At 40.6% G+C, this 12,900-nt stretch overlaps 1 protein-coding gene across 2 annotated transcripts in view; it reads left to right on the top strand.

Moving 5' to 3' along the window:
- NREP (neuronal regeneration related protein) overlaps positions 1 to 5,997 on the top strand; it is a 28,748-nt gene extending 22,751 nt beyond the window's left edge. For both annotated transcript variants that reach the window (XM_059175654.1, XM_059175653.1), the window contains exon 5: positions 4,231 to 5,997. In XM_059175654.1, coding sequence (XP_059031637.1) covers positions 4,231 to 4,356 — 126 coding nt within the window. In that variant the 3' untranslated portion in view covers positions 4,357 to 5,997. The remainder of the gene's footprint in view (positions 1 to 4,230) is intronic.
- The last annotated feature ends 6,903 nt before the right edge of the window (positions 5,998 to 12,900 follow it).

The raw sequence follows: 12,900 nt of genomic DNA, 5'->3' as shown, positions 1-12,900 counted from the left end.
AGCCAACTAAAAAAGTCAGTTATTTCTTTTTTATTTTAATATCCATTTAGTCTACAATAAGAATCTAATAACATGATACTGTAATGATCTTACAAATAATATATAGTACATATGTACTACAGATACATATATATCCAAAAGTCCTATGATTCTTAAGGTTCACATTATCTTTCTTTTTGACAAGTTCAAAGCAGATTTTCATTTAAGAATCACGGAATCAATTTATCAAATGCACATTTTACAGGTTTTTACTTTGTTCCATTCAAGTATGATTAAACTAAAAGATATCTTAAAAGTACAAAATGATGATACTTTTGTCTGGTAATAGTGCCTAAATGTCTGATGAAATCACCCAAGAAACAAAACAGAACATGAACTATTATTTTTCTTTCTTCTAATTTTCAAGCTTAAAAGTATTTTCTACAAACATCTTTTCTTCGTTCTGACATCTTAGGTGTGATAATTCTCTGCATTAAGAAAATTTGTCAGATTTACATTTTGGATTTTAGCACCATTTCTAACAACAGCAACACTTAGCAGTTTTAGGATAGATTCCTTTGGACTTGCTTGTTAAGGTAAATATCAATTTGACCTTAAGGAAGAGGACTGTACTTTTTACCACTGACCTGTTGATTTCGCAATTAAGATAGAAAATGTGCACTGAAAATAAAATTTCCATTCAGAAGTTTCATAAGTGTAACTGACACATGGTGACACATTTCCCAGCTCTTATTGACATTTTAATGTTTGAGAAACTCTTACTTACACTAAATGGCTTCAGCAGTGCCCTATCTTTTACTGACAGGCAGCATTTGGAGAGATTGTGTCAACTGGTAGTTAGCACTAAGAGAAAACAATTCTAAATCACTTTAAATCTTCCAGAGAATTTCTGAAGGTCCAGGTTGAAACCAGTGTTAGGAAAGTAGGTGAACAAAAGGATTCTGGACCTGCCTGAGCTACACTTGTGCCATCTTGTAGAGCTGGGGTGGAAGTGAGCTGGTGTCCTGGAGCTTTACTTAAAACACACGCACACCTCCATCACCCCAACACCACTCCAACACCACCTCACTGCCACCTCACAACACCACCGCCCACCATATCCCCCCACCTCACCTCACCACCACTTTACCACCACACACTCCTACAGCTCCACGCCAGCACTCCAGAAGCTCCCCCACTCCTACCCCAGCAGCAGCAGTAGTATAACTCTAGGCATTCTTTACTGGGAAGCTCAGGGCATCATTCGTCTGAGCAGCTGAGGACAAGACATGATAATGGAGGGGAAAGGAAGAGTACAGTGTTTTCATTATTTCTGCCCCATTCAGCCATCCAGAAGTCCTTGCTTTGATACTGGTGACATCAACCAGAGTGGCAAGACTAGGCAAGTTCTTCAGTGAGATCAACAGCCCCTCCCTGTTTCTTAGAAGGCCAACCCAGGACCTAGACCGTGCCTCCACTGAGTCACGTTTCACACGGTTGGCACAACGGACCCTGAGATTCAGGTCTTCTGTTCATTTCTTTTCTCTCTCCATATGTGAATAATCCTTTAAGCATAATATATTTGTCCTTCCCAGAAGTTTTCTTGTGGAAAAGCACATCTTTGTATAATCGACAAAAATAACCTTGTGTTGTCCGAGGTACATTATTGAGAAACTGGGGGATTCAGACTCGAACAGTTATCAGCAGAGAGGGCCGGCCAACCTGAGGTAGCTTAGTTATAGAAGCATCCAGGAGAACCAGTCTGGGGAACCACCAGACACATCTGTTGCTGCTGCTCCAGCCTTCTAGATTGATCTTCAGTTGTCTGGGAGCCATGAGGAGCTGGATGATGGAGGAAGATAGGATTATTTTTGCCTGAATTCTTATAAGGCCTAACTTCTGAAGAAGTAAGACTACATTGTATCTCCTCTTCAAAAACCTTCTCCCCTTGTTATAGAAGCCTATAGTTCTTTCAGTGAGGGAGCAGACTTTATTCTTTTCAAAAAATGAGGGGCAGGAAGTAAGGACTGAAATCTAGTAAATTCCAGCCACCAAAGGGAAGAGGTGCAAAGCTCTTTCTGGCTGGTCAGGTTTGACCCCTCAGGGCACTTTCGCAGCATGCCTGTCCGCATGGCTTACCACTGTTGCCTTGCCATTGTCCAGTTAACTTGGGCATCTCCCATACAGAAAATAAAGGGCAGGATGGACAGGGGCTATTTTTGTCTCTGTTTTAATCGCTGTAGCTTTAAAATCTGAGTATTCAAGCCACAGTAGGTATTCAGAAAATGAATAATAAATGAAGACATGAACTTTGGGGGGGGGGTGGTCTCAAAACAGAAAAAGTAGTAAAAATGGTAAATTCACATCTGAAATAATATCCTTCAAATTTTTTTTTCCCCCTAGAAATATCTCTTTCCAGATTACCCAGAGTCCCACCCAGTCATCATTTGGTTTTGTTTTGTATTTTCCATGAAGGTAATGGGGTTAGGAAAATGGAGACTTTAGAGACTGGCTACTTAGTCATGTAGGAACTGAAGTAAGCCGCTTTAAGGGTAGCCATGGACAGAGTGTAGCTGAGTGAAATCACACTTACGAAGTTTTGATTTTCCTTCCTGGCCTGTGATAATTAGCAGCCACTGAATTCTTTATTCATCCGAAACCCAAGTTTGTCACATCTTGAACTAGGCTAACTGGTTGAGGGAGAGGAGAAAAACAGTTTAAAACCACCAGGATCAGAGTGGATTTTTTTTTCTACATCTTGGGATTTTAGTCAAAATTTCAAGATTAAAATTTTTTGCACAACTGAAAAAGACTGCCCAGTATAATGATTCTAAAGGTTTACCTAGGTCCTTCAGTGTGTGTGAGTAATGAATTACATTTTAATTCAGTTTTCTGATTTAGTCCTATTGCTATTTAGTGATACCAAAACAACTTAAATATCAAAATCTTAGAACATGGAAGTACACACTGAGTGGATTTTCTATATATCCTGAAAATGTATGTTCCCAGAGTCTGAGATTTTTAAACTCAAAATTTAGGCATACCAGGTGTTTAACATTTAAAAAATATATTTATAGGAAATAAGACTTACTAAAGCTGAATTATCTGTTACACTTAGTTCATCCTGTGGCTGCTGAAAACATTTACTCAGTTTCAAGTTGTCTGAAAGTTCCTGACTTCTGAATTCTTAAAAAGAGATTCAGATGTGATAATTTACAGATCTCAAAGCAAAATTATTATTTTAATTCAAGTATTCATACCCAGCCAAAATAGATTAATAAATGTCTAATTGGAACATATGATCTAAGCAAAAAGGAAAAAAAAAATCTTTTAAAACCATATTGCATAATGTGTCTGAGAAAACTCCAGCAATTAATGATATGGCTAAAAGAGAAGAGTATTGTTAAATCACTATTTTCCTATCTGACTGGGATATACAGGGTATTTGTGGTAAAGTTAAAAGTCAAGACCTATCATCCCTTGAGCAAATGGGCTTCCTGTCCTCTTGCTCTCTGGTTATGATGAAGAGCTGCTCCCCTTGGGTGCCTGGTGGAGCATCAGTCACACTGTGGTTGGATTATTCTAGACAGAAACAGAGACACCTTACTCACATTTGTGAGGACAGACTTAGAATAGCCGCAGGCCAAACAAGGTGGATCTCACTAAATTCTGTCCTGGGTGTCACACTGTCCTCTTTCCTGCAAACACTTCCACCTTTGGTACCTGCTTGTGGTTCTGATTATCAGGCCCACATGGACTGGGCCAGTTGTCCAAAGAATAAATCATACATAAGTTACCTTTGTATAGGCTGTCATCTCCTTTTAAATATTGTTTTATTATATATTGGAAAACAGGCAATTACCCATCTCCCTCACAGTCACTGAATGCTTTGAAGAGAAATGAGCACCTCTTACCCAGACTCATGTTGGGCCCTGTCTCACACTAGAAACTGTCCTCAGAAACCTGACTCTGGGGAATGCTGCCTCCCACATGGCTGGGCACAGCCATTAGAGAAGCACTTGATTCTCCTGAAGCCAAGGCAGCGAGTGTTTAATTACTTCATGCCCCCACAGACCTAATATTTACATTCAGGTGAACTGTGTTTAATATGTAAACTCTGTTTGCAAAACATCTGGAGTTCAAGGATAAAAGGCAGGAGGGAGAAGAAAAAATTTCAAATGGTTTCAGAAACATGACTACGTGTCTTTGTGTGTGTGTGTTTGTGTGTGTGTGTCCCCACCTGGTTTTCAGGGAAGACTTCCTGTCCCAAAGGAAGTGAACCGCAAGAAGGATGAGCAGATTGAGGCCGCCTCCCTGACTCCACCTGGCAGCAGTGAACTCCACTCCCCAGGCATCGGTTACCTCCACTCTTTTTAATTGTCACACCTCCATTTGTATTACATATGGTGTATGGGTATTGATGAGGTCATGGTATCATATATGGGATTTTTTTCTGTGTAAATCATCAAGTATAAGAAGAAACTATGGGACTCTGAGCCTTGCTTTAGAGAATTTACAGTGGACAAATAGGTATCATCAAACCAGTTTTTAATCATTCTGACTCAAGTGAAACCGCTCAGAATTTCACACTGTGAATCCACGTTTACAACCCTTACAGGTGGGCCTTCAGGCCTGGTTCTCAACAACGGTGTCTTCCACAACTCAAACTCCCTCTGCTCTCATACAACCGGTCCACTCCTGCCTTTTCGCTCACATAGCTCCTGACAGCTTCTCGCAGAGGCTGAGAGTCCCCATTTTTTTTTTTTCCATTTAGATGTAATAAGCCTAGTAGTTTATGTTCATCGATTGTCTGTATATCTATATTTTATCCATGTACTCTTTTGATGTATAGAAGTAGTTTGAAACTCATTGTTTCCTTGTGGTAAGTGACCGAGATGCTGCCACAGGACCTGAGACACTGATGAATGGTGCTATTTTGGACTTTCAACATGCTCCTTGGCGAGGTAGCTCTGATGGAGTTATATTTTATTTCCATGTTCTAAGAAGGTGTTGGTACTCTGTTTCCCTGAATGTTGTTCTCTAGACTGGATTGACTTGTTTTCCTCGTGTCTTCAGTGTGGCTTTCTTCTTCAGCGTTGTAGGTTGAGTGAACGCTACCAGAGAGAGTGAGAGACTCACGTCTCGCAGGATGGCACTCACGGACAAGCAGTCCCAGTAGCGGGAGCAATCACAAAACTGTAATTTACTTACCAAATCTCTTCTTTCCGGTAGCCTCGCCTGCCTAGCTTAGAGAAAGAAAAGCAATAATTTGACAGGCGTTTTTAGATGTCTCTTTTGGTTCTTTTTGTTTGAAAGGATATTTGGAGGGAAGAAAGGGCAAACGTTTCAAACAAATGCCCTCCGAAAAATAATCCAAAACAAAACAAAAAACCCCCCCTGCCATCTGAGTCAGAATCTGAAAATTACACCTTTCCCCAAAATTAAGTTGGAAAAAAGGTCTTTATAAAATTTTTAAAAACCTGAAAAAAGGCAGAGCACTTTTCTTCAGCAATTTTGATAAGCAAGGTATAGATTTTACATTTTTGTCCTTGCTCCCAATGAAATGGATAAATAAAAATAAAACCAGACAATACCATCTACTCACGGATTGTTGTTGTGTTAGCCAGTCTGAAAGCCCACCTTAATTTTTATATAACTGTCTTTCAGCTCTTCCTTGGACAGGGCAGACTGTGTTCCGCCCTGTTCCGCGTCTGACTGTTACCGCCCATGCTGCATGCAGCGCACTTCTTCGTTCTCTTCTCGCTCCCCCATTGGCCTGAGTTTCTTGTGCATCTTCCTGCCCCCTCCTTTGTTAGAATAGGTATATCAGCCGTGTAAATAGAGCAAGAAAACAGTATTCTGCATCTGTGGCATTTACGTAGAGTTGCAGTTGTGCACTGCTGGAAATGCAGGCTTTTGTAACAATGTGATCTTTACTGATGCACTCACAACAGGTACCCAGTGTATTTTAGCTATTTTAGTAGTATTTGTTCAATAAATATGCAAGCTGTAAGGTAACTGGCTTGGCTCGTCATTGGAGAGGCCTACTTCTGAATGCTTTCACTGGTTTGTGCTAGTTCGTGTGTTCTCAGAGCCCCCAGAGGAGACCGAAGGGCAAAGGTCAAAAGGGAGAGAATGAGCTCTGCCTTTCACGTGTGTTCCCTTCCGAAGTTTCTATGCGATTAGGGGCGAGGCTACGGCACTCTATCCAAAAGATACCAGACCTCCCTTCCTCAGGGAATATTTGCACTTACACATAGACAAAAGGCTTCCGCTTGGAGGAAGATGAGAATTTGAGGCGGGATTTTAAGTCATTAGTTCATATGTACCCAGCTACCTGGGATCTAGCACGTGATGAGATGGCATCACCAGAGGTCTCCTGTGACCCCCACAACCAGAAATTCAGGCGGTTCATCCTCTCCCTGCGCATGAGAAATGCAGCTGCTCCCTCCTCCATGAGGACGTAACTTCACCCGGTTTACCACAAGTTGCAGAAGTGGCTGGTTGTGTCCAGGTACTTCAATTTCACCTGAACAGAGGCTAAGGCCCAGGCCTCTGAGATAAAGGCCAGAGAGGAGGGAGAGGAACCAAAGCGGGCATGGCTCCCAACTGGGTGCTCAGCTTCTGGAAACTGGGGATCAGATGCCCGCTTGACACCCGTGTGTCAGGAGGGACATTTATGCTGGGGAGTTATTTTTGAAATTCACATGCATTGCAGATTTTGGTTAATTTTCCTATTTGCCTTCAACTTTTACTAAGAGAAAAGAACGTTAGAGCAGAACGAAATCCCAACTGCCTACCACATGCTCAGAATTTGTTCAATCCAAAAGAAAACTCTTTAAATGGAGCTACCGCTAGCTTTTTTGGTAATCTCATCCAGAGGTTAACATTTCCAAATATAAGATAAGTCGTCCTTAAACTAAATTGCCTTTCACCTTACAAACAACTGCCATATTCCTCATGCAGCAGCTTCCCATCCCCTGTATGTTTTCACAGCTCAGAAGGGATGCATCTTGTCTTCCTGCCATCGCTAAATGGGAAACCGAAGAAGCAATGAGGCCATGCCGCAGAGGCGGTATGGCCTAGGTGGCTTTACACCCATCTGTGTCAGTAATCTGTTGCCACAAAACACATTACCGCCACACCATGCACCCTAAAACAACACTTTTCTTAGCTCACAGATTCTGTTCTATTCAGGAGCAGGTTAACTGGTGCTTCTGGCTCAGGATCTCATTAGCTTGCTGTCAAGTCAGCAAGCTGCGGTCTTCTGAAGGCTTGACCAGGGCTGGAGAATCTGCTATTGGCAGGAGAACTCCGTTCCTCCACTCATGGGCCTCTCTACAAGGCCTCTTAAGTGTCCTCATGACCTCTGGCTTCCCTCAGAGCAAGTAATTCGAGAGCTGGGAACAAGCCATAATGCCTGTGACCTATTCTCAGAAGTCACTATCATCCGTCATATTCTATTCATTAGAATCAAGTCACTAAATATAGCCCACATTCATGGGGAGGGAATTAAGCTCTACCTCCTTAAGGGAAGAATACTGAAGAATTTATGGCCACATTTTAAAACCAGCACATCATCTGAAGTTAAAGCACTGAGGGTAATCGTAAGCCAAGGGCTGAAAGTGAGAAGGGCTGAAATAGAATCATAGCTACTTCTTTCACTGAAGAGGTTTTCACAGTCTTTATAGCTCCAGAGTGAAGGTCCAGCTTTCCAGATTGAAGGTGTGTAAGAGAGAGCATCCAGGAACTGCAATATTGGGGATGCACACCCTCCATTTATTAAGACAAGTGCTGCCAGCCCCGAAAGGAAAACTTAGAGAATATATCAGGAACTGTAAAAACAGGAAAGCTAGAATAAATACTGTCTAAAGTTCTATTCAGTGCAGTGGAGTCGGGTTTGCCGATGACAATTCCCTCAGCCTCCGTGAAGCCTGAAATATTTGCTGCATTTTAAACTTGTGGGAGCCAGCTCTGACTTGCTGAACTATGCACTTCAGGGGTTAATAACTGCTGAGGCAAAGGTAAGAACTTGGAGTGCTAGCTGGAGTCCATGTGGGAGACACAAACTCTGATTAGGAGCTGCTTTGTTCTCTCAGGAGGCAAAAATAACACCCTGTGGCCTTTGGGCAGGGATCGCTAACCAACAACCACGGATCAGATAGGATGTGTAGACTTGTTTTGCCTGCTAAGTGTTTTATTAAAAAATCTTAATTTGATTGCCAAAGTTTACAAATGGGAAGATTTCATGTGAAAATGCAGGTTTTTGTCTTCCCTGGAAAACTGAAAAATCTGGCAATAGAGGGGTTAGAGCCACGTAGGGCCTCCCCCTTTGGTGAGGCATAACCCCCCCTCCCCAACAATCCAGAGCTCATAACCTCTTATTTTCTTATACCCTGCCTGCCACCATCAGCTTGTGGGTCGCAGCACCCATGGCCGGTTTCAGACAACAGTGGCCTGCTTATTCACCCACAAAGGATCAGGAGACCGTCTCACATCTTTTTGTTTGGCAACTGGAGCCCACGTGGGTCTGTGAACACCAGACAGGGAATAGGCTTCTCATACCGCTCCCCAAATAGGGGCTTCTGCTGTTCCATCTGCATCCACAGAGTCTCTTTTAAACTCTTTGGGACTGAGATCCCTATGGTTAAAAAAAATCTTGCACTGGGTCAGGTTAGGCTAGATAGGGGTCTGATAAACTCCTGATTTTTAAACTAGAGTTTGTGCCTCAGGGCCTGTGAAGTCTTTCCAAGGAGCACATGCTCCTGGGTAGTTTTAAGGGAACTAATTTCCAGATCCCCTACACATATCCTACTCTTTCCCAAAATGGATCTACTAGAGAACAAATCTGTATTCATATTAGTCCCTGCCCCACATTATAAGAACAAAGATGTTAGTCTCACCTATCCCAAATCTTAATATGACACAAGGCCCTTAATATGAACCCAAACTCCCAGATGTGGCAAACAAAGGGAAAATTCCCTTTAATGGAAACTTTATGGTCCTTTGAAGGTTCCTTTAATCAGAAATCCATACAACTCTGGGCTCTCCTTTCTTAAACACATGTTAAAACTGCTATGTTAGAAAACACAGAAATAAGGTGTTTGGACTCATATATGGTTTTTCAGAATTCAGATATATATGGTAAAGTGGAATGATAGACAATTTTTATTTAATACCTTTTCCTCTTCCATCTCTTCACTCTTTTCAAAGAACGCCTTGCTCTTGAGGGGGAGAGACCTGAGAGAATGAAGCACAGAGAAAATCAGAGAAACTGAATACCAAAAATGGCCTCTTTGCGCACTTGTACACAATTACTTTCCACAATTTTCCATACTCATCCCTAGGATATATCTGAACTGGGAAGAAATGCAACTTAGAGCAGCTACAGCAATATATAGGTTTGCAATGGTGACTACTATCAATGTAATTAGAATGCCTTCAGGCAATACTAACTTTTACAAGATGGATAAAACCCAAGGATAAACTTTCCTGTGCATTTTCATAGTCAATGCACATTAGTTAATACAGTTGTCAAAACCTGTTGTATCAAACCAGAGACTGAAATAATTATTTCAGTTATAGTCATATAGTTTTCATCATATTCTCTTGTTTAATATCTTTTTCATAATAATAAAAAATTATGTGCAGCCAGACTGATTAGCAGCATAGGACCTTTCCATATTATTAGTAGTATTTCTACTACTATTTTTACACTAGGGTTTGTTTTTTTGTTGTTGGTTTTTTTTTTTTTTTTTTTTTTAAAGATTTTATTTATTTATTTGACAGAGAGAAATTACAAGTAGGCAGAGAGGCAGGCAGAGAGAGAGAGGAGGAAGCAGGCTCCCCGCTGAGCAGAGAGCCTGATGCGGGACTCGATCCCAGGACCCTGAGATCATGACCTGAGCCGAAGGCAGCGGCTTAACCCACTGAGCCACCCAGGCGCCCTGTTGTTGGTTTTTTTTTTTAGATTTTTAATTTATTTAACAGAGAGGTCACAAGTAGGCAGAGAGGCAGACAGAGAGAGAGAGAGAGGAAGCAGGCTCCCTTCTGAGCAGAGAGCCCGATGCGGGACTCGATCCCAGGACCCTGAGATCATGACCTGAGCCGAAGGCAGAGGCTTAACCCACTGAGCCACCCAGGTGCCCTTTTTACACTAGTTCTTATTCTCCAAAGCCAGTCAGCCATATATACCATTTTTACCAGAGACATACTGCCTTTTATCATTATATTTTTAATTTCTTTTCAGTGTTCCAGAATTCACTGTTTATGCACCACACCCAGTGCTCCATGCAATACATGCCCTCCATAATACCCACCACCAGGCTCTCCCTACCTCCTACTCCCCTCCCCTCCAAAACTCTCAGATTGTTTCCATTCTTATTTTATATGAAAAAGAGTCTATTATCTTGTTTTTATAATTTAAACATGGAATTAACTATATCATTTTAATTTTTATTGTGTTAGTGATCAGCTTCACAAGATATGTTTTTAATCTTCATTGATTATTATAGTCTTCAAAACAGCTAAGTGAACTGAAAAATGAAGTCAAAGTTTTTTTCTGACAGAAAGGCTACCTGATTTGGCTACTTGGTTTGGCAGTGAACCCTGGCTCTGCCAATGTGGTTTGTGACAGACATTTTCTATAAATGAGTTGAATCTGCAACTCTAAAGTAATAGTAACACATTTAAAGCAAAAACAAGGTCAAAGTATTTTATCAAAAGGCATTGTTTTAGCAAAACTGTAATGAAATTAAAAGAATACATTTCTGAAGACAGAATTTTAAAAGGTGAGTCTATGTGAAAGTGTTATGGCATAAAAACAATGAGGAATCTTAGCAGAGCTCTTTTGGTATACTTCCCATAAAACGAGAAAGTGAATTATGCTAATGACAAGAACAAAAGCTCTTTGCACGTCACGTGTTTTCCAATTCACTGATTGTAAGAAAAATGAAGAAGAACCTAATCAAGTTTTCAGGTGACTGAGGATTAAAAGTATTTTTTGATAATAGCTCATTATATGAATTTTGGCATATAACATAGAAGAAGTTCAAATAATTGAATTATATTGCTATAATAAAACACTTTCAATTCCTGCAGCTTACATCAATAAAAAACAAAAAACAGAATTGAAGCCAACCCATCTCATTCTAGCGAAAAGTAATATTCCTCTACAGAAACATGAACTGACAAAAGTCCTTCATCTCATTAAGAGATGCACTTACAATATAATTTCACTTTTTGTATTTAATAATTAGTATAATGTATTTGTTATTTTAATCAATACACTGCTAATAATGACAATTCAATCACACTTTTTTAATGCTTAGAGTTTTATGGTCACAGAAAATAAAAGTTAAAATTTTTAATTTGAATACATTTTAGTAAAGTAAATGTAACAGGGTAATTAATAGTCTTTTTAAACAAAAATTATATTAAAGTAAAATTTGGGGGCAATGGAAAGAAAATTTGGGTTGAAGGAGAAAAAAGAAGTCAAATTTCTCCAAGTTAAATAAGTGGTTTTTAAAAATAGAATGATAGGGCATCTGGGTGGCTCAGTCAATTAAACATCTGACTTTGGCTCAGGTCATGATCTCAGGGTCCTGGGATCAAGCCCTGTGTTGGGCTCCTTGCTCACTAGGGACTTTGCTTGTCCCTTTTTCTCTGCCCCTACCCCCATTCTCTCCCTCTTAAATAAATAAAATCTGGTGGATTTATTTAAAGTGAATGATGTATTATCAATTGCCATAGTGTTTAGATTTGATTGTATACATTTACAAAAGAAATTCAACTTTCATTTTAAACTGTTAACATTTATAATATGCTCCAAATTACATCCTTTGAAAGTATTCAAACTTTATTAACTTAAAAATTGCATGATAATTCATATTCTATTAAGATTCTTTCGGAGAGTGTAAGAACCAAAAAGTCTGGAAACCTCTGAGCTAGACAAACATCTATGCACCTGTGTTTTGAGGAACTCACTCTTGGGCAGAAATACTTCCCAACCAGCCACAATTCCTAAGTTTCCCCATTCTTCTGATGGAAGCCTTCAAAGTTGCTGACCATGAACTTATGAAACTGCAAAGTATAAGACCTTGAGGAAACAAAGCACCAATACATTTTGATGGACAAGTAAAAGAAAGATTCAGACTGCCTGTCAGTGGATGGTCTACTAAGGCACCAACTTAATCACATGGGGGTGAGGGGGAAGATCCTAGACATCAACCCTCCTGAGCTGCATATTTGATGAGTCTGTAGAAGACTGGCAATTTTTTTTAGAGCCTTTACTTCATTCCCTTACAAAGTCCAATCTCTTTGGTGTTAAAATCCCTCTTCTCCAGATTCTTTCAAGCATGGCATTATACCCCTGCCCAGCATATCCAAAAGGGCGGGTTAATGGTCACGAGAGAAAGGGGCTGGGCGGTGAGAGAAGAGGGATTGCACATCAGGTGCTCAACTCCATAGGCCTTGAGACCCCAGCACTTCTGGGGAAAAGCCTGTAGCGCAGCAGGCAGCTCGGGAATGAGGACGGAAAAGGGGGGTCGCCTCTTCTTTCATTGCATGTGTCTATTAGTCTTACTGCCAAGCATGACTACTGAAAGCAACACGAAATTAATCTCTTCCTTCACACAATACACAGTACCATTAATGCAAGACTTGGCTATTTCACCGAGACCCATGTGGCTAAATGAAAGCCTCACAGAGGTGAGAATTTTAAGAATGCATTCATTTGCTGATTCTTTCAAGTTGGGCAGCTTTAATTATTAGCTGAAACTTTTCTGAGCCCAATGCCTTCTATTACTTTCCACCCAGCCCTTGGTCCTAGCTGCATTCTGAGCTGCACAGACTAGGCTGGCTCCTTCTTCCACACAGCAGCCTTCTGCATCCTGCTCCCCTTGCCTTTATCTCCTCTAGACC

The sequence above is a fragment of the Mustela lutreola genome, chromosome 5, assembly GCF_030435805.1.
Source record: "Mustela lutreola isolate mMusLut2 chromosome 5, mMusLut2.pri, whole genome shotgun sequence".
NCBI classification, from domain to species: Eukaryota; Metazoa; Chordata; class Mammalia; order Carnivora; family Mustelidae; genus Mustela; species Mustela lutreola.
The sequence above is the reverse complement of the archived record's forward strand: the minus strand, read 5'-3'. Positions and strand labels throughout refer to the sequence as shown.